The sequence below is a fragment of the Macrobrachium nipponense genome, chromosome 10 (genome assembly GCF_015104395.2).
Source record: "Macrobrachium nipponense isolate FS-2020 chromosome 10, ASM1510439v2, whole genome shotgun sequence".
NCBI classification, from domain to species: domain Eukaryota; kingdom Metazoa; phylum Arthropoda; class Malacostraca; order Decapoda; family Palaemonidae; genus Macrobrachium; species Macrobrachium nipponense.
Window position 1 is genome coordinate 74,650,053 of NC_087204.1, and position 21,300 is coordinate 74,671,352.

Genomic DNA, 21,300 nt, shown 5'->3' on the forward strand with positions numbered 1-21,300 from the left:
GTTCTCTTCCTTGCTCTGTCGACCAGGAAGAAGATCCCAGGTGTGGTAAACTCCAGTCAGTTCAGACACTCTGATTCCTCCCTCCAATGATTTAGTCTCCCTTTTGTAAAGGACTGATGGTTTCTATATCGTGTAGGAATTTTCTAACTATACAAACTTGACATCCTTTGCATTACATTTCATACCAACCTCATGGCATCCCTTAGTCTGACACCTTGGCTGAAAGGCAAATTGGAATGTGACTTTGCTAGCCAGATGGTAGGTAAGTGCCTAACTACCATGTTTTAAAGTTTAGTGGCCATTTCCAGCTTTGTTGCACGTAATTCCTAATATAAAAGAACTTAAGACCATAGTACCCTGGGGTATGGACAGAGTAAACAAAGGTAATTAATACCTGCCCTCTTTGCTTTAGATTGTGTTATGGTCTGGTAAGATCACCAGCCTGATGACTTATTCGAGTATTCTGTGCACATGTAATGACTCAATTGCCTTCTCTAGGTTCACAATTATATGGTATTGGATTTGATTGGATTCATAGAATTAATGCTAAAAAGCCAAGTTCTAGGACAAATTTAGCCAATTAATGCTAAAGAAAGTGACAAGACAGAGTTTGAGTGGTTGAACAGCAACATAGAGATGTAGAAAATAAATGAAGTACAAGAGTCTAAAGGGGGACCTAAGAAGTAATTGTTGGATGAAAAATTGAAAGAAAGCGGGAATGGAGGTGAAGTCAAACAGTAAAAAGTGGGTCCAGCTAGAGGCCACTGCAAACACCCTATAGTAATACCTACAGTGCACCATGCATTATTGTACTGACTGCCTTTGTTGTGTATATCTCTTGCATTATGCCAAAAAGCAAATTTTTAATGAGGTTTTTCTTGCTTTACTCGAGCACTTCTTTCCCCCCCTCTATACTTACATTACTACCTCTCACTTTGTAGCACCATCCAGTCCTGTAATACATAACCTTTTCTTTTTGTGCTATTGCCATAATACTCTTGTTACCATTTTTATTTATCACTTGGTTTGGATAAACTATCAAATAATGAAAATAATCTTGTATTGTCATTCTAAAGTTTCTTCCTGGTTCTTAGTATCAGCTGGATTTACAAGCATTCTAAATAACTATTCATTTTTTTTCCAGTGCCCTTGTTTGGGGAAGTTCAGTCAAGCATCAGCCACAGAAGGTTGGTAAGGAACATGTCTTAAATGATGAGGATGTAGTTCAGATCTGTAAGAAGGTCTAATATAAGTATTCTTCAGTATTTGGTCAACTAAAGGAGAGGATTTGGTCAGCTAAAGGAGAGGTGGTAGTTAAGGGAATGTATTTTCTTTTAACACGCCGTATTGTGTATTGGTTGGATTATCTTTTTACACATTGTTATAGCCTTTAAATTTCTAAGAAGTGAAAGGTATATCTCTTATTTTCTTTCATTTACTGTATAGCTATTCATAAATATGAGTTTTGGAGTAAAACCAGTAATATTAGAAATTTTTAGTGACAGCGAGGCAAGATTTTGTATGTTCAGTATACAAAGGCACACATAAAAATATGAGTTTTCTTTCAAGTAACAAAAATGGTTGATTTTGACTGCATTGATGTTTTTGTATGCTATTCTTCAGGTAAAGTGATGTAGAAGGCATCAGTATTAAATACTTTAAATTTTCTGCTGTGCCATTTTCATGCATAATTTCACTAACCAGCATCGAAAATATCCCTAAATATTTTGACACTTTTTATGTACAGTTCCATCTGTGGTTTACCAGGTTTTGAGAAATTGCAGTGCCTTTATGTGAAAGTAAATTTAAAAACACATGCTATGCTATCGTGTTTGTAATTTTTAATTATAAAGTTATCACAGTTGGAAAAGATTCCCAGGTGAATTAAAAAAATTTTAGGCTGCTGTTGGGTATTTATTTTATTTCAAAAATCCTTTGTTATTTTCCAGTTTACCAAAAAAATTTTGGTATACTGAAATTGTGGATTTTCTAATGGTAATTTTTTTTTATATGGTAACCTGTCCACTTTGTCTCTCTTACTAAACAAAACTATATTAAAGATGTATCTGACAGACTACAGCTATGATTATTTTTGTCCAAGACAAAAGAGGCTGGAATGCTAGATCCAGCTGACATTATCAGAGCTAAGATGGCTACATCTTTGAACCTGTTAGAAGGTGACAGATTTGAGGAATCCAGCAATAGAATGGAATGAATAATCTTCCAGGTAAAGAAAAGTGGTGGTCCAACCTCGTCATCTATTTACATTAGTAACTGTTGCTTCCTGCTTACTGTGGTGGTTAACAGACAAAGAGCCATTTTCTCTTAGAGTTGTAAATTCCAGAGCATTGAATTAGTGGCATGGAAAGGAAGATACACAGTAATGTCCCGATCTTACACGAGGTTAGGTTCCAGACCCCTCGTGTAAGGAGAATTTTCATGCATGGGGAATTTTTGCATAAGGTTGGCACAGTCTCTAAAAATGCTAATAAATGCTTACTTCTAGCATTTGAACACCAAATGTGCCCCCTAATCATGCTCCCTAAATATTGAGCTACCTTTTAAAGTTAAAGTTACTGTAAATTCTTTAAAAGTAAGCTTAATACATTACCCATAAAAAATAAATAAATGGTTGATAAAATATAGGTGTGTAAAGATTACATACATACAGCATAGTTCTCTCTCCTTAGTAACAGGGTTTTAATCTTCCTTTCAGTGGTTAGTTCAGTCTTGATTGAATATTTTTGGTAATTTCATTATGATATAACTTCAAGATATGCTGAAAAATTTTAAATTATTTAGCAGACAGTTTCTAAGAAAAATTCTTTGCAGTCGGCAAAAAACAACAATTTGTTATAATAAATGGGAAAGGATAATATAAGCAAAATAAAGCCAAAATCTTTTATGTACAACTTAAAAGTCTTTTCCATAAAATACTCTATTTTTCACCTTCTTAGGGTTTTGCCCATAGGCTTCTAGCCGTGCATCACTAATACCTTCAAAGTATGGAACTCCTTTATGTTTCTTTATAAAATGTTTCATCTTATTTATCTTTTTGGACTTCTTTTTGATGGAATTGCCCTTTGCAAATTCCATATGCTTTTTAGACTTCTTTTTCTTATATACTTCATCTTTCTGTTCAATATTTGCCTGAACATCAGCTCCAGGTTTATGATCTGTACATTTACTTTTCTTTTTACTTGAACCAAGTTGATCTACAACGGCCTCATATTGAGAGTTATTTTTCTCATTTTCTTCTGCAATAGGATTTACAGTTGATCCCCCTGTATCACTAGGATCTGCCGATTGATCTCTGGATGATTTCTTCTTCTTCTTTTTCTTTTCAGACATATTTTCATCAGCTTGTAGTTTATAAGTATCATCATTTACACCTATTTCAGTTTCATCCAGAGTACCATTTTCATGGATATTTTGTTCATCTTTTGTTTCCTTACTCTTTTTCCTTTTCTTTTTTGGACTTTCTGTTACTTTCTCTTCCACAATAGGTCTTACAACCAAGTGTCCTGTATTACTAGGATCAGCAGACCGATCTCTGGATTTTCTCTTTTTCTTTTCAGGCATAATTTCATCAGTCTGTAGTTTGCCAGTGCTATCATTTACAATATTTTCAGTTTCATCCCAAGTCTCATTTTCATAGATACTTTGTTCATCTTTATGTTCCTTGTTCTTTTTCTTCTTTTTCTTTCTTAAGCTCTCTGTGACATATATGGACATATCTTCCATTTCATTTGTATTCACGTCTTGATCTAATGACTTTTGATCTTTCTGGACCTGCATATTTTCATCAATTTTCTTATTCTTTTTCAATTTCTTATTATCTGAAATTACTTCACTTGGATCTTCAACTCCAGTTCCTATTTTCCCTTGAATGTCCTTTTCATTATCAACTGAATTTTCTTTTCTATCTTCCTTAACAGCACCAGTACTATTTTCATCTAAAATTCCTTCCCTCAACTTCCATTTCTTTTGTTTCTTTTTTAAGTGTTTTAAACGTCTCTTTTCACGTTCCCTTTCAGCTGCCAACTCAGGATTTCTGAAAATCAAATATATTTTAATCAAGGACAATACCTTCCAAAAGCAAGGCAACTATATATACCTTTGATGACTGACGAATTCAGCTATAATGAAGTTTTTGTTTTGCTACATTTAACTGAGGAAATAAAACCATCTATAAGAGATATTGGCAATAATTTTCATTTAAATGTTCTAAACTGTATTATATTAGTTCCTGGTGTCTTTACCAAAATTATGGTTTGCATGACAGTTATCTGTAAAAGTGGTTTACTTTAAGAATTTAAAGGAATTATGTTGCCATAAAGAAAAATACGTAGAACTTTATTTTATGAATAACAACATTAAATACAAGGAATTTCATAACAGATACAATACTGTACACTACTGTCAACCAAGCAAGTAAAAGAACAATATAACATGCAGTACTTACTCGTCAAACAAGCTTGGCAAAACTTTCTGCTTCACATGCAAATGCTTAGCACGTTCACGATATCTTTGTCGTTCACTGTATTCCAATTCCTTACTGCGGTTGTACTGCATAATTTTTTTCAGTCCAACCCATCTATTAAGGTCACTGTTTTTAGCTGTAAATATCTGAAATATGATACACAAAATCAACCTAATTTTATTTTGTGCTTAAATACTTTACCAAGCAAGATTGCAAATGTTTTATCTTTACCACATGAAGGCCCTAAATTGAATTTTCATTCAATGTAAATATTTCAAATGCCCACTCCTACTTGTGCTGTTAGAACTGGCCACTTGTGTGTAAAAAGGTATACATACAGTATTCCTTAGTATTATAAAATGAATGATGACAAGTTTTAGGAAGTGGAGTATTAAAATTTTAGTATGTAGTTTTGGTTGCCATCACAATCAATGCCTCAGCAAGAAGCACACAATGTATGTGGATCTACTTACACCAAGGCTCTAAACACCAAGGCTCTAATTTTATTGCATTTCTTGCAGTCTACAAAGACTGGATACCTAGGGTTTGTTGAGGGTTCATTGTGGAGGGATCACAAGCTCAAAAACAAGCGGGCAAAATCCCCCCCACATAAAGTTAACCAATCCGGCTGCCAAACTCACCCTCAGCCACACTTTCCTCTTTACACTACAGAATACACGCAGGACAATTGACCTACCTACACACACAACAAAAAACACAACACATGTACTCACCCAACTCCAAATACTCTGGGCTATGCTGTGCTGTCCGCTGGTCGAGGTTACTGAGACACCACCAACAACATGACAACAACCAAGAACCACAACCCCACAACTCAACAACACAACAACTAAGGACCATAACCCCACAACCCAACAACACAACACCCACACAACCCAACAACAAACAAGGAATACAACTACAACTCAACAACACAGCAAACAAACAAAGAACACAACCACAACAAAAGACCACTGCACAAACAATCACCAACACCACCAAGAAATCACAACAGCTCACCAACAACAACCCTCAACAACTCCCAACTGCACCAGAAACCACAACAAAGCTCAATTACAACAAATCACATATAACCCAACAGGAACTCACAAGCAGCACAAATTCAACAACACAGGCACAACCACCCTAAAGCAAACAATATCACACTTAACAACCAAACAACAAATAAACAACACACAACTTAACTGACTTTCAATGGCTTCAACACTCTTTGTAGACCGCTGCTGACACTACTGATCATCAGACTCTGACTCAAGACTGATCTTAACAATTAACTCCAGCTGCACCTGCAGACAACCCCCCCCCCCCCCCCTCTCTCTCTCTCTCTCTCTCTCTCTCTCTCTCTCTCTCTCTCTCTCTCTCTCTCTCTCTCTCTCTGTGTGTGTGTATGTGTATGTATCACCAAATCACTCGCCTCGTTTACACTCTTGACAAACTCCTGAAGACTCATTCTGAAACTTCACTAAACCCTGACAATTCAACCCCCACACGCTGTATGTATCATTCAAGCCCTCCACGTCATCAGTATCACATGCCTTATCCAACATTTTACCCTAACACTAACCCCCTCTATCATGCAGTTCACGTTTCTCCCTTTCATTCTCTTTCCTTACCTTCTTCCGCTTTCTACCATACTCAACCAACACCAACTGCTGATCTTCCAGACCCATTTGCTCACTGATGCCTGGCTCACATTTATTCACTTTCAACCACTCACTCATCACATTCTCCCTAACATACTGTCGCATACTAGAGGACCCACCCGACTGAATCCCCTCAACACCTAGTTTCCCCGAATTCTCAACCTGACTCATCCTCTTTCGCCTACACACACACGCTACATGACCTTCCATTTCACATTCAACACTCTTTGCATGCGGCTCCTTACACATCCTAGCATAATGCCCACTTTTTCCACAATTATCGCAAACCTTGTTCACACGGGTACCCCGACATCCACTTGCTATATGCCCTATCTGCCCACACCTGTAACACTTAATACCCCTATCTCTCTTACACTAACTCACTAAATGCCCCATTTGCCCACACCCGAAGCACGCTCCAAACACCCATTGACATATTCATTCTTCTTGTGTCCTGCCTTTCCACATCTACTACTGCTGCTCTCGCTCACAACCAACTGATCCTACTCTTCTGACACTCGCACTCCTATCTCTTTTAGGGCTAACTACACTCACTTTACTTGCTCTAACGCTCCTATCAACCACTCACTTTCCCATTCGCCTCAGCCCTTCTAAAACTGCCTCCCTATAGCTTTTAAAATGGTATAACCTCAGCTACTTCAGTCCTCACACTAACACTTCTACTATCTTTTATACACCTATCTAGCTTGTAATCCTCTATTATTTCTGAAATGTCATTCCACGTCAGCCTTCCACTCGTCCATTGCATTTTCTCCTTACGTTTCAGATTTATAAACTCTTATACGCTTTCTGGTACAGTCGGCAACAACTTTCACAATAACTCCTTACACTTGTTTATCCCTTCATCCCCAAACTTTTTCCTAACTAATGTTTCTAACCTGCACACATACACCAACAACGACTTGCCAACATTCATTCTTGCCTCTTCAAAATCTTGCTTTCTTCTATATCTAATGCTACTCTTTATCCTCTTGGCCTATTCCACAATACTGGCTTTCACATTCTCATACATCACATTCCCTATACTCATCATTTACCCCATACATACTCAACAAAAATCCTGTCAAAAAGCTACCTAATTCTCTTGCCCAGACTCTTGTTACCCCCATACTTAGCCTCACAATACTTCTCATATTCCTTTAAAAAGTCCCCTATGTCCCTACTACCAAATTCTTCATATTGCCCACATCAGGGTACTTCTCTCATATATACAGCTTTTCGTACTTCTGCTCACTCTTACTCTCACTTTCCCTACTTCCATTCTGACCCTTCTTTCCCTCTTCCGAATACAGCGAATCCACTTCCATACTAACGTCCATACTCTTGACTACGCTCTTCTTACCCTTCTTTCTACCCACCTGTTTCCACTCACCGCTATCTAAATCACTCTCAGCCCTCTCCCCAATGTATTCAGTCCTAGTCTCATCCTGTCTGTCACCCCTTACTAACCTTATTTCCCTTAGTCGTCTTCTTTTCCTCAGCCCCCTTCTTATTCTTGTCCTGAGGTTTATCTTTATCCTGTGTCTTCCCCTTCTTTCCCTTACTTAAAACAACCAAATCACCTTCGTCACTCATACTCTTATCGACTCGCTCTTCCACTTTCTTTACCACTCCTGGCTCGTCACAAGACCCAGTAGGCCTACCTCCTACAGCTCCTTCTCCCATGAACCCCTTCATCATCTGCTCTGCATTCGTCATTACCTGAAATTTTTCATCCATTTTCTCAACCATTCTCTCTTCTGCTCCTTTCACCTCTTCTTTCATTTCCACTTTTGCACTCCTTAGCATCCCTCTCATTTCCTATAACTCGCTCTTCAACCTCTCACACCACCCTCAACCTCTCATTCTCCACTTCCAACCTTTCCTTAGCTTCCCTCGCCAACCGTAACTCCTCCTTCAGCCGCTCCATCTCTTTCAACCCTTCCATCCTTACTTTCCTTCACCAATCACACAACTCACTACCCCAATCATCCTGCAGCTGCCGCACCAGCAGTCCCTGTTCGAGCACCAAAAATTTAATGTGGCGGGATCACAAGCTCAAAAAACAAGCGGGCACGTTTAGTCTTTCCCAACCCAGGATGTCATAAGATGACAGAGGGGCAGCTATAGGTGGGCAGTAAAAAGGAAGACCTCAGGTTATGTGAACAAACCTTTGGTCTTAACAATAGGATAGACTTATACTTGGTGGGAGGTACAGGCATCCTAACCTGGCTGAGGGCCAACCCACCAGTCTAACTCCAAAAGAAATATCTACAGCAGAGGGACTGATGCCCGTGAGAAGCTAGATAAACTGATATCCAACATCTCGGCCAACTGGGTTACATCCAATGATACATGAGAAGATTCATTGCATTAGGAAACTAAAGAGAAATTCTGACTGTTCAATAACAAACCAATACATCAGGATTCATTATCACTCCTCACTCCCCCTTGCTAGAGAGTGGAGTATATGCTACTGAATAGAGGGTTTGACTATTTGAACACAAAGCTAACAAACTACCAGTATGTCTACCTTACTCACCTGTACCAGACCAGTCCAGCTAATGACATGTATAATCCTCAACCCGCCTGTAGGAAGAAGGAAAGGAACCCGCCTGTAGGAAGAGGGAAAGGAACAAGAGAAAGAAAGAGACCAACCAACTCACTCATTCTCTCTTCCACAAAATCATCTTAGGTAAGATACAAATGTGCCTGGTTAAGGGCAACGATGAGTTACATGACCTGTTGGGCAGCACCACAGGACCCAAAGAAAAAGTGTCCATAGATCGTTGGGCAACATCCTTAAGACAGAAAGAGGTGAACATGGACTGGCATAACCAAGTACCAGCACTCAGAACTCTATGAACAGCCAAATTCTTCTTGAAAGTCAGAGGGTCCAATAACCCTGACATTATGTGCTCTAGCCTGCACAGACTCAGCGGCAATCATCAAAAGTCAAATACACCTGTCTGATACCTTCACCTAACCAAAACGAGATTGTATTCTTGGACACCTCTCTTAGAATGCCCTGTGCTAACAAAAAGCCTATGACAACCTGGCCTGAGATGTCGTGTCCTCTTAAGATGACAATGCAGAACCCTGACAGGACACAAAGTCATCCAGAGATGGAAAGGAAAAGGAGGCAACCCTGTCATCCTGCACAGAGGGATTCTGGGTCTTAGCCATGAATTCCAGGACAAATTCAAAGGACACTGACCCCCAACCCCTGGTGTGCTTCACATCATAGCTCAGGCAACATGACTGCTCGAACCCTTTAAACAGCAAGGAGAGTTCCCAGAATAAGGAGATATCAACACCTCTAAGATGTAACACTAAACTCAGGGCTGCCCTGTAGCCTCTAATAGTGGAAATGGACCAGCCTTTCTCATCCCGGAGGAAAACCAAAAAGTCTGCTACGCGCTGAATAGAGGTTTTGAGTGGAGAAAAATGCCGTTTACAACACCAATCACAGTAGAGTGCACAATTACCTTGGTAAACAGCAGAGGTAGATTTCCTGAGATTGCTGGACATATGTCCTGCTGTCTTCTGAGAAAAGCCTCTCACGTGAAGGAGATACTTGATAGGCTCCAACCGTGAAGAGACAGGGATTCTACCGACTGGTGGAATCCTTCTATGTGCGGCTGACAAAGAGGCCACGGAGGAGCTACTAATGTCATCCTGAGGTTGTGTGAGCTCACCATCCTGTTCACTACTTGGCGGATCAAACAAAACAGAGGAAAGGCATACACCTCCAGTTTGTTCCAGGGATGTTGGAACGCGTCCTCCACTAACGCCAGAGGTTCCGGAACCACCGAGCAGGAAACCTCTAATTTCCTTTTGAACTGGCTGGCAAAGAGGTCCACCATAGGTATCCCCAAAACCTGGAAAAGCCTGTCCGCCACGACCTGATGAAGGGACCACCCTGTGCTCAGGACCTGATCCTGATGACTGAGCTTGTCTGCAACCACATTCCTTTTGCCTGGGATTTACCTGGCTGAGAGCTCCACTGAATTACTGCCTGCCCACTGGTGATTCTTGACTATCAAAGCATGTAGTTGACGCAAAACCAGTCCCCCCTGCTTGTTCACATAAGCGACCACCGTGGTGTTGTCCAACATGAGAACTACAGAATGTCCCTCTACTTTCTCCCGAAACTCCTTCAGACCCAGAAAGGCTGCCTTTAACTCCAACACGTTGATATGTTGCCGTTTGTCCTCCAAACTCCAAACACCCGAAGTAATGAGGCCGCCTAAATGAGTGCCCCAACCTGTGAGGGAGGCATCTGAAAACAGAAGGAAGTCCAGTGGCAGAGAATGCAGAGGAACACTCTCCAAGAGATTCTGATCGTCCAACCAGCAACGAAGATCTCTCACTTCTAGGGGCAGAGGAACCCTTATCAGGGGTGAGTCCCCCGCCAGAAACCAGAAGTTCCTAAGTCCCCATTGCAGAGACCAAAGATGAGGTCACTCATGAGGGACCAGCTTCTCCAGAGAAGATAAAATTCCCAGAAGAACCTGCCACTGATGAGCTGACTGATCTGGCTGTGACAGGAAGTCACACGCCACTACTCACAACTTCTCCTACCTGTGATCCGACGGAAAAACCCTCGACGCTGCTGTATCAATGACCATGCCTAGATAAAGAATTCTTGACTGGGTACGAGATTCAATTTCTCTAGGTTCACCAAGATACCAAGTTCCAGACAAAACCGAAGCAGGCAATCTCTGTCCTGCAGCAGCTTCTCTCTGGAACTCACTAAGACCAACCAGTCGTCGAGGCACCTCAGCAGACGGATCCCTTGAGAAAGGGTCCAAGTCAAGACAAGAGAAAAGATTCTTGTGAACACTTGAGAAGACGTGGTCAATCCGAAGCACAGGACTTTGAACTGGAACACCTTGTCTCTAAGAGAGAAGTAAAGGAACTTCCTGGATGATGGATGAATAGGGACTTGGAAGTATGAGTCCCTTAGATCTATTGACAACATGAAGTCGTTTTCCCTCACTGCTGCCAACACCGATTGTGGGGTCTCCATTTTGAACCTCGTCTTTCTGGTGATATGATTCAAGGTGGATAGGTAAATCACAGGCCTCCAACCCAGACACCTTCGGCAACAAGTAAATGTGACTAAAACCCCAGAGACTGACACACCTCTTCCTCTATCGTACCCTTGTCCAGCATTTTCTGCACTTCCTCCCGGAGCGGTAAGAACTTCAGAGAATCGGGGGAACACACTCGCCTGAGAAGATGTCTGTCCAAGAACTGGGGGGAGAAGTCGAATGGTAGTAGTAAATACCCCACCTAAAGAACATCTACTAACCACTTCTCCACCCCATAACTCTGCCACTTGGCCCACTGGGCTGCCAGGCAACCCTCCACCCGTGGCAAAGGAGATGGATAGGTGCCCAACCTATTGACGACCCCCCTTATTTCTACCCCTGGAACCCTTCCTTGACCTGTAAGAGCAGGGCCGAAAGGGATGTTGGTCATCCAACTTAGGTTGAGACAACAACTGAGAGGGACCAGCTGAAGCCGAACTTCTAGACAGCTTACTAGGCGATGATCTCTGTATTTGTTGCTGAACAGGAGGAGGAGGAGGAGGAGGAGGGGGGGAACGTCGTCTCCGAGAACGAGACTTTGACTTGGAGACAGCCTGGTGCACCAACCTGTCCTTTGTGTCAGCTCGCTGCCGGTCTATCGCGTCCTCCAGCTCAGTCCGAGGAAACAGGAACTGAGAATCCATCAGATCCCCATTCCTGAGCTCCTACAAGGACTCAGGGTCAACCAATCTTGCCATCCTGGACAATTCTGCATCTCTTCTGATCAGAAGATTAGCCCACAAGACACTAAGATAGGCAAGATACGAAAATGCCTTGCCTCCAGACTGTAACAAACTGGCAAGAGAAGATGCACTCACCAACCCTTCTACAGACCAGTCAGACGCAATCTTGGCTAGCGGCAGGCCTCACTGGCGGAGCAATAAGATGATACTCAGGCAACGCACTACAAAATGGCTGACCACGGGCACCAACATAAGAGAAGGCCAGGGGGAGGAGGTAGAACTGGGGAGGCCTGGGGGGGGGGGCTTGAGCATCCATGAAATGCATCAGAAAACCCTCCAAGGAGGGTGAACCCCATAGACCAAGCGATGCCCAGAGTGTCGCCATTATGGACGCTTCTGATCCTGAAAGAGAAGAAAGTGATGAAATAGCCTCCTCCCTCCCGGGGGAAGCATATTAACCCCCGAGGGAGAGGGGGCGACATTACACATTAAATCAGTCTGAGGGCCTCCCGATACTTCCAACAATGAATTGAAAATAGAAAAGGAAGGAGACAGGCACACAAACTCTAGCATCATGGGGTGTGACTGAGGAAGAAGACGAACCATCTGGGAGAGGCGATGAAAACCCTTCCCACGAAGGCAGAGTTGAAACATAGTACAAAAATTAGCACGACATAGCGGAAGAAGCCAAGAAACGAGAACACAGGAAACCTCAAGTCCCTGGGCACAGATGTTGGTAAGGCCGAGAAGACGCAAAGGAAGCCATAACAACACCAGCACGCACACACAAGACAAGCAAAAGAGCGAACAAGGGCAAACAACCAGGATGGCGGAGAGTAAGCAACTGCAACTCTCACCCAGGCAATTAAGAAAAAGACTAAACGCGATAGCATGGGTGCATGGTCTTTGACCAGTTTTCACCCAATATACATATACATAAATGCTGCAGATCTCACAGATTCCTTGCTTTTCAATCTCTGATAGTTTAACCGGATCCAGCAAGGCGCTAGAAAATTATCCTTTTGTTAGGACCGAAGGTTTGTTCGTGTATGAACATATATTTGAGCAGCGTTCTAGATGACAGGATGAGGAACTTGTAAGGAACTGGTAAAAAATGTAATGAGTCTTGTAACTTAACTATTCTTCATGCAGAACTGCACAAAGGATCCTTCAATGCATATGCTACATGACGATGTAGTTTAACAGAAATGTAGATGGGCAGTTGCCACTTTAAAATGTGAGAGGGGATCAAAAGAGTACTATGCAGCACCATAAAAGGCAGAATACCATACAATACTCTCCTCAAAAGAGTAGAAGGAAAAACTTGGTGCTAAGTGATGCTTAACAAAGGAAAGACTGGAATTAGGTAATTGCATGTAGTTGAAGTGTGCAGATAAGTCAATTGCAGGCAGCTACAGCACACGCCGAACCATCGATGGATACCATATATAACACCAGCTTCAGATTTCCCAATCCTGAAAGGATGCTATACCCCTTGTGTAGTGTCAGTGGGCAGTTGAGAAATTGGGTAAGTACTAAAATTAATTTTAATTCCAAATCAAACATTTTTTTTTTTTTTTTTTTTTTTTTTTTGTTACATGTGGATCCATGTGCCTGGTCTTTGCCTAAAACCCATATACTTCACAATTTTCTGTAGAAAACTATCATCTGACAGAAATCCTAAGCAGGTCTTTGCCTAAAACCCATAATCCTTCACAATTTTCTGTAGAAAACTATCATCTGACAGAAATCCTAAGTTAAAAATAATAGAAAATAAGTATCATTCAGAATAAACTTACTTCTCCTGTTGTTAAACCAAAGTCATTAGCTTCAACTTTTCTGTATTTGAACCGACATGGAATTCCTCCAACAACATCTTCAAAATCCAGCTTATAATACTCATCAAAATATGAAGCAAAGTCTTTTTCACTGGGCTCAAACAGAGGCTTTTTCTTCTCTAAAGCCTTTGAAAATATAGATCTGCGTCTAACTTTACGCCTAGAAGATGCTTTTTTCTTCTCTACTTCCTCAGCTTTTGTTGGATCATAGTCAGCATCCATCTGAATGAGAAAGTAAAATAACTAAGAATACTTTTACCAAAAGTTTATATTTAAAATAAGGTTTATTTTATTCTGGTTGTCTATCACTATCATTATACAAATCATATTACTCAACTTGGGAACAAATAATAGTAAGGTTTCAAAATGCAACAAGGAATGCCCATCCTATCAAGATTATGTATTGACAAATAGTTTAACCAGACCATTGAGTTAAAAACCATAACTGATAGGGTTGGCTTGAAGATTTTTCAGTTTGCTGTCACAGTGTATGCAAGTTTTAGAATAACATCACATGGCCAATGCTGAATTAGATACAAATAATTTTCATGAATACGTTTTAGTAAAATCCTGTGTTAGTATCAGTGCTTATTAAAAATTCATGAACTTCACTGGGGCCACAACTAGCATTCTTTAACTACAGTAATGAAATATATCTTATAAAATAGCCAGCCACAAAAAAGGGATTTTGACGTAGGAAAAATCTATTTCTGGGTGATTGGCTCGTGTCGCCCTATGAAAGTATCCTTAATATCATTCTTTCTAGGCAAAATTAATCTAAAATTACCAGAGAAAAACAAAATTAAGAAAATGTCAGTAAAACTGACTCGCTCACTCTATAAAAGAAGTGTCGGTATGAGAATAGGGGCGAGTGGGATCACTACCATGAGTCATTCACCATTTAGACCTTCCAATCTAAAATCCCCACTAGAGAGAGCTGATACTAACGGGTGATGCGGCCGCTACTACTACTACTAGGGACGCCACGGACAGCAGCGCCCCTAGCGGTCATCCTTAATCTATGAACATCTTGTCCTGCAGGGTGGGTAAACAAAGACAGGGTGGGTTTCATAGGGCGACACGAGCCAATCACCCAGAAATAGATTTTTCCTACGTCAAAATCCCTTTTCTGGGCTCAGCTCGTGTCGGCCTATGAAGAGTACCAGAGAAACAGACAGATGGGAAAAAAGGACAAATGAAAATCAGTGTAAAAAATTTAAAAAAGAGATATATAATATAAGTGAATCAGGTATATTACAGAATACAAACTAAGTACTTAAAGCTAACTTATGCTAAACAATGACATGATAAAGAAAGCTAACAATATAAAGTACTTAAAATTAACTTATATTAAACATAGTAATATCCAATAATGCAATGCAAATTAACAAAATAGATTCACTTAAGTAAGGTATTGACATAAATATACAAACACATTGTGTCCTACCCTAGCATAAAAATAAGGGTAGGGACACTGAAGTACATTATAAGTACATAGTGTGGATGTCCCTAGCAAAATAATAAGGGACAATCCACCAATATGATCTCAGCGGCTAAGGCTAGAGTATCCGAGTAGCATGGCGATAGGGTGAGGCATGTTGGACGAGGTAGGTAGAAAGGAGACCTGGATCTATACTATGACTACTATACAGTATCAGGAGAAACAATGTTTCCCGCTGCTACTGCTGAAAATTTTAAAGAATTCCAAGGCGACTTTTAGGTAGTGACGTTTAAAGACTGTCGGAGATTTCCATCCAGTATACTTTTTAAGATCCTCAAAGTTCATATGTTGAAAGTAGTTAATTGAGGTGGCTACTCCTCTGATGTCATGTGCTTTTGGAAATGAATCAGGATTGGCTTGTTTAATGAAGTAAAGGATCTGCTGTCTAATTCCTTTTACTGATAAAGTACCACCTTTTTCTCTCATGAAGAGAGAACCTGAGGATCTTGAGGATGTGCGAGATAGAAAGGCTCTTAAAGTTGATACTGGGCAGAGAGAAGGATCTTGCGGAAGTGGGATGACTTTCCAAGGAGCCCACCTTGCAAGAGGATCCTCATTTTTAGCCAAAAAACTACGATCCGGAGCAAGCAGAACTTCTCCTGAAGGGAGGAATTCCACATGACCCGCATCTCTGGATAGAGCCGACAGTTCTGAAATTCTAGCTCCTGAAGCTAGGCTTAATAAGAATAACGTCTTTCTAAGAAACATTATGAATGTACAAGACGAGTTGTCAGTATCTGAGGCTAGTTTGAGGACATCATTTAAGAACCATGAGACTGCAGTAGGCCTTTGAGAGGGTCTAAGTCTAGCACAGGCTTTAGGAATAGACGTAAAGTAAGATTCTGTTAGGTCTATCTGGAAACCCAACTGAAAGATCTTCCTCAAAGCCGATTTATGAGTAGTAATAGTGCTAGCTGCTAAACCTTTTTCAAACAAGGATCTGAAAAAGGATATAGCTAAGTTAACCGTCATGGTTGTTAGTGTTTGATTCTTTCAGAAGGATGCTAATAATTTTTTAACAGCTGAGTCATATTGTCTAATAGTTGACTCTCTCTCATCTGATTCTAGGAAGAGGATGTTTGCGGATCAATGTTAGCATCTTTGTTAGCCGCAAACTTCATGAAGTCCATAAAGATTAGGGTCTGAAGAATTCCTGAGGAAAGCGAACACAGTCCTCATTTATACTGATTGCGACAGCTTGGGATTGGGAATCCGTTGAGGTCGGAGACCCAATTCCAGAAGCAGAGGATACCAGTTGCTCTTGGGCCAGTCTGGAGCAATCAGAGCTACTAGTCCCTTGAAAGTCCTCAGCTTGCTCAAGACTTTCAAAAGAAGATTCACTGGAGGAAAGACATAAATTTTCCTCCACTGATTCCAATCTAACGACAGGGCGTCCGTGGTATAAGCCAGAGGGTCCAAGTTGGGGGCCACATAGCAAGGGAGCTTGTGGTTCGCTTGTGAGGCGAAGAGATCCACTTGGAGACCTGGGACTCTCCGGCATATCCACTGGAATGACCTGTCGTCCAGGGACCATTCTGATTCCAGAGGGACCGACCGGGACAAAGCGTCTGCTATCACATTTCTTACCCCCGCCAGGTGAGTGGCGGACAGATGCCATTTGTGTTTGTCTGCTAGTGCAAAGATGGCTATCATGACATGGTTCACATGTTGGATTTGGACCCTCCTCTGTTGATGCAATGAACTACCACTGCACTGTCCGAAAAACTAGTCTTAGATGAGACTTTTTTCGGGGAAGAAGTCTCTTCAGGGTAAGAAATACTGCCATTGCTTCCAAGATCGTTTTATTGTGGAGGCTGGCGGAACTGAACTGACCAAGTCCCCTGAACTTGTTTGAATTGAGAATATCCCCCCCACCCGGACAGGGAGGCATCCGTGTGAATGGTTAGCACTGGAAGGGGATATTGAAGGGGTACTAGTTTGGCCAGGTTCTTCACCTTTGTCCATGGACGGAGCTGATTGCGAAGGATCTGTGGAATTACTGACAACTTGTCTCGAGATTTGGCGTTTGCTCTCGATCACCAAACTCGGTTTATATCTTTCAGCCTTGCTTTCAGGAGGATGTCTGTCACTGAGGCAAACTGAAGAGAACCTAGGATTCTTTCCTGGTTTCTCCTTGATGTCTGTTTGCATTTGAGAAATTGTTTCACAGACTTGGCTATTTCTTTCCGTTTGAACAACGGAATGACCGATGGGGGAAGACAAATCCCATTGGATTCCTAGCCACTGAAAACGAGACTCTGGAGTAAGTCTGGATTTCGTCTTGTTTATCTGGAACCCCAGATGTTCCAGAAATTGAACTACCTTTTTTGTGGCTTTGAGACATTCCTCGACTGTTGGTGCCCAGATCAACCAATCGTCGAGGTATGCTGCTACCATTATCCCTTGAGTTCTCAATTGTTGAACCACCACTTCTGCTATTTTCGTGAATACCCTGGGGGCTACATTCAGACCGAAGGGCATCACTTTGAATGAATGTCTGATTTCCTAGTTTGAAGCCTAGGAATGGGCGGAAGTGCCTGGCTATAGGGATATGATAGTATGCGTCTGTAAGATCGATGGAGCATGTGACGGCTCCACGGGGAAGTAAGGTCCTTACTTGCGAGATGGTAAGCATTTTGAACATGTCGCAACGAATGAAAGAGTTTAGCCTTGACAAGTCTAAGATTACCCTTCTTTTTGTTGAGCCTTTATTTGGCATGCTGAATAAGCGACCTTGAAATTTTAGATGCTTGACTCTCGCAATAGCTCCTTTCTGAAGGAGTTCCCTCGCGTAATCTGTCAATTCCTTTGATGGTTCCTGATAAAATGATTTGATTGGAGGGGGATCTTTGATCCAACTCCAACCCAATCCCTTGGACACGATGCTCTGTGCCCAATTGCTGAACCCCCACCTGTGACGGAAGAGGAGCAGCCTCCCTCCTACCTGGGGAGCCTCACTGTTGTTGGGCGGGTTGACCTCCACGCCCTCCTCTGAACTGCCTTCCCCTTGCCGCTCTTCCTGTGCCACGCTGGCGAAAGTGGCCTCTCGCTCTGCTACCTCTCGACAGTCTATTAAAGGGAGGGTAAGCCTGACCTTCATACATAGGGTTGAAGGCCGGCGAGACTGCGTAGGAGGTCGAGGGTTGCGACTGAGGAGACAACAGGAGGATGGGTTGGGCCTGTTTTGAGGTTGATGGTTGTCCCTGTTGGGTAACTGGGACGGCCTGAACGAACTGCTGTTGCTGCTGATGTTTCTGGTAAGGTTGGAACCTTTTACCAGACTTCTTGAGTTTCTTACCAGCAGCAGGGGAAGATTCTTGTTTCCTCTTAGAGGAGATGCCCCACCTAGCTCTAAGGCTCTGGTTGAGCCTAGCAGCCTCATGGTGCACCTCATTCACAGCGGACTCTGGGAAGAGGTCCGCCCCCCACATGCTGGAAGCCAGGAGTCTATTAGGTTCGTGCCTAATAGTGCACTCCTGCAGAACGTGCTTTCGGCAGTTCCTCCTAGCTTGGAAGAAGTCGAAAGCATCCGTCTGAACTGTTTGGAGCTGAGACTTGGCCAGAATCTTAAATAGTGGTTCTGTGCCATACGATAGTGCCGCCATCTCAGTGATAATTAAGGAGTTGAGGGATCTCCCAAACCTAGTTCGAGCATCGAACTCTGCCTGGATCAAGGTATCAGGCAGCCTTGGAAGCTTTTCGCCAAACTGGTCCATTGCGCAGTCTGGTTTAAGCTTACCAAGCGTGAATGTGGCAGGCAAGTTCTCCCACAATTCTCCGAAGGCTGAAAGAGCGAGAAGTAGAATCCGCTTCCCTCAGCTGTGGCATGGGCTCATCCTTGAGGACTGCCTGAAGAGTTGCTTCCACTATTTTGGTAGCGAACGGAAATAGAAGCCTCCTCCTCCGTCGCAAAAATAGTGAAAGGACTCTTGAAAGCTGGAGCTTAGTGTTGGTACACTCCCAGTCCTCCAGGCAGTGAACCCATTCCCGCTGAGCGTGCTCTCTACTATATAGCACGTTTTCTCGGGAAATCTTGTCCTCCCTAGTGAGGGCCGCCACGGTCAGCCTAGCATATCCAATGAAAGGCTGAGTCAATCCCCGGAGGATAAAACTCGAAGTCCTCAATCCTTCGAGTTCCACACTCCGGGAACAGAGATCATACCGTCCTTGAATGGAGCGTAAGCGGCCACTCTCCATGGGTTATCCATGGAGAAGGCTGGTAGCGGACTCATAAGAGGTAGCTGGAGAATGCCAGCACCTGCTACTGGGGAGACTGGATGAGGAGCCTGAGAAAGCCCAGCTACTCGGTCCTCATTCTCTTCTAACCTCTGTTAAAAGGGTGGTCGAGAGATCTTGGATGGACTGGCCCGACTGACTAAGGGTGTTTGACAGCTGCGCAAACATCTGTTCAAACTTGGTTCCGAGGGCGGAGACCTGCGAGCCTACCATCTCTCCTACCTGTTGCATCACCACTGCTGAGAAGGCAGTGGGATCAAAGGCGCTCGGTCCCGCTACTCCAACCGGCGTTGCCGAGTGGATGCGGTGGAGGCCGGAGAAGGCATTGGCTCAGCTGGAGCGCGAGCCTTCCTCCTTAGAAGCCTTGCTTCTAGAGCTCTTGGAGTACGAAGAGCTCGGCTTAGCCTTCACCGCGTCAGCATAGGAAGTCGAAGACTTCTTTACTGAAGAAGACGACGACGACTTCTTAGAAAGTCGTCTTATGGAGGGTCTTCTGTTCTCTCTGTCCCTTCACCTTTGGGGGTGGTACAGAGAGAGCGGGAGAGCAGGCAGGGATCTCAGATCCCGTAAAGCCTTGAAAAGAAGCAGTAGAAGGGACAGGAGAAGATCCAGGAGCGCCCAAGGAAAGACCTTGGGCGCCCCGACACACCTACCTCAACCAACAAATCCTCCGCCCCTACCGCCATAGGTCGATGTTCAGGTCCAAAGTTGCGACGTCTGGGACCTGGCTCGTGCGTTGCGCCACGGACCCGAACGACTGCTGCACCTCTTGCTGTATGGATGGCGATGAGAGGGGCTGCTGAGATAGGATCAACGTAGCCTGTTGATTTGCCGCCGGGGAAGATCTGAACGGCCAGCTTCTTATCCAAGATGTACGGCTGGCCCTTGGCGGCGTTCTTCCCGAAGCCGCCCACCCAAGCCTTCAGGGTTGCTAGGGCGACTTCCTTCACGGCGGCAGCCTGAAAGAGAAGGCGAAATGAAGCTTCTAGTGGCGGGGACGGGGTTTAACAAGCTTAAGACTAAGTGTTATTAGTAATACGATAAAAAAGAAGTCAAAAATAAACGATCGACTTACCCCCCCCCCACCAGCTGACTGACAAGGTCATAGCAGATGGTGCAGGCTTCTGGGTGCCAGACGATCATGGCGTTGTAGGTCGTGGCACACGGGGCGTGAGTCCTGCACTCATCGTGGGCGCAGGGGTTGTACAGCGTGGCGTTACACCCCAGGACCTGACAGTTGGTAGCCTGTAAGTGGAAAGATACATAAGTATCAGGAGAACACTTACAGCCTAACAATTGCTCCGCTGCATGCCGGAGCGTGAAAGTTAGATTAAACCAGAGCCCCGCCATAATACGTGTGGTAAAAAGGTGGTTGGAGTTGTTCTAAGGCTACGCCGGAGACAAGAGAAAATTCCAACCAGGTGTGGGAGGTGAGCTATGAAACCACGACGGAGAACGACGGAGATGGTATACACACAGTTAGATAATACTAAAATTCACCGTAAAATTAGGGTATATCCTTATAATTATAACGAAATATATATAAATCTTTTCCCCGTCTACTAGAAGAGTGCCCGGGTAAGAAGCAAGCTCTCCTCCGGTAGCGGGAAAAAAGGCAGGATATAGTAGGCAAGCAATAGACCACTAGTAGTGACCACCCCGCCCGCTGGCGGAGCCAGACGACTATAAACCAAAGGGGCCCCCCGGCTCTGCAGCGGAGGCTCCGTTCGTTACAGTGGGGGAAAGGTGGGGGACTGAGCAATGGGGGGGGTTTCCGGCGTGACGCTGGCGGGAGACGA

General features: G+C 43.2%; 2 protein-coding genes across 4 annotated transcripts in view; one reads left to right on the plus strand and one right to left on the minus strand.

Moving 5' to 3' along the window:
• LOC135223703 (GTP-binding protein 128up) overlaps positions 1-1,904 on the plus strand; it is a 196,779-nt gene extending 194,875 nt beyond the window's left edge. For all 3 annotated transcript variants that reach the window (XM_064262424.1, XM_064262425.1, XM_064262423.1), the window contains exon 9: positions 1,145-1,904. In XM_064262424.1, coding sequence (XP_064118494.1) covers positions 1,145-1,247 — 103 coding nt within the window. In that variant the 3' untranslated portion in view covers positions 1,248-1,904. The remainder of the gene's footprint in view (positions 1-1,144) is intronic.
• Positions 1,905-2,887: 983 nt separating this feature from the next.
• Positions 2,888-21,300, minus strand: part of LOC135224007 (protein KRI1 homolog) — a 314,387-nt gene continuing 295,974 nt past the window's right edge. Inside the window, exons 13-15 of the mRNA XM_064262932.1 lie at positions 13,726-13,986; positions 4,466-4,629; positions 2,888-4,054 (exon numbers count right to left, since the gene is read on the minus strand). Coding sequence (XP_064119002.1) covers positions 2,914-4,054; positions 4,466-4,629; positions 13,726-13,986 — 1,566 coding nt within the window. The 3' untranslated portion in view covers positions 2,888-2,913. The remainder of the gene's footprint in view (positions 4,055-4,465; positions 4,630-13,725; positions 13,987-21,300) is intronic.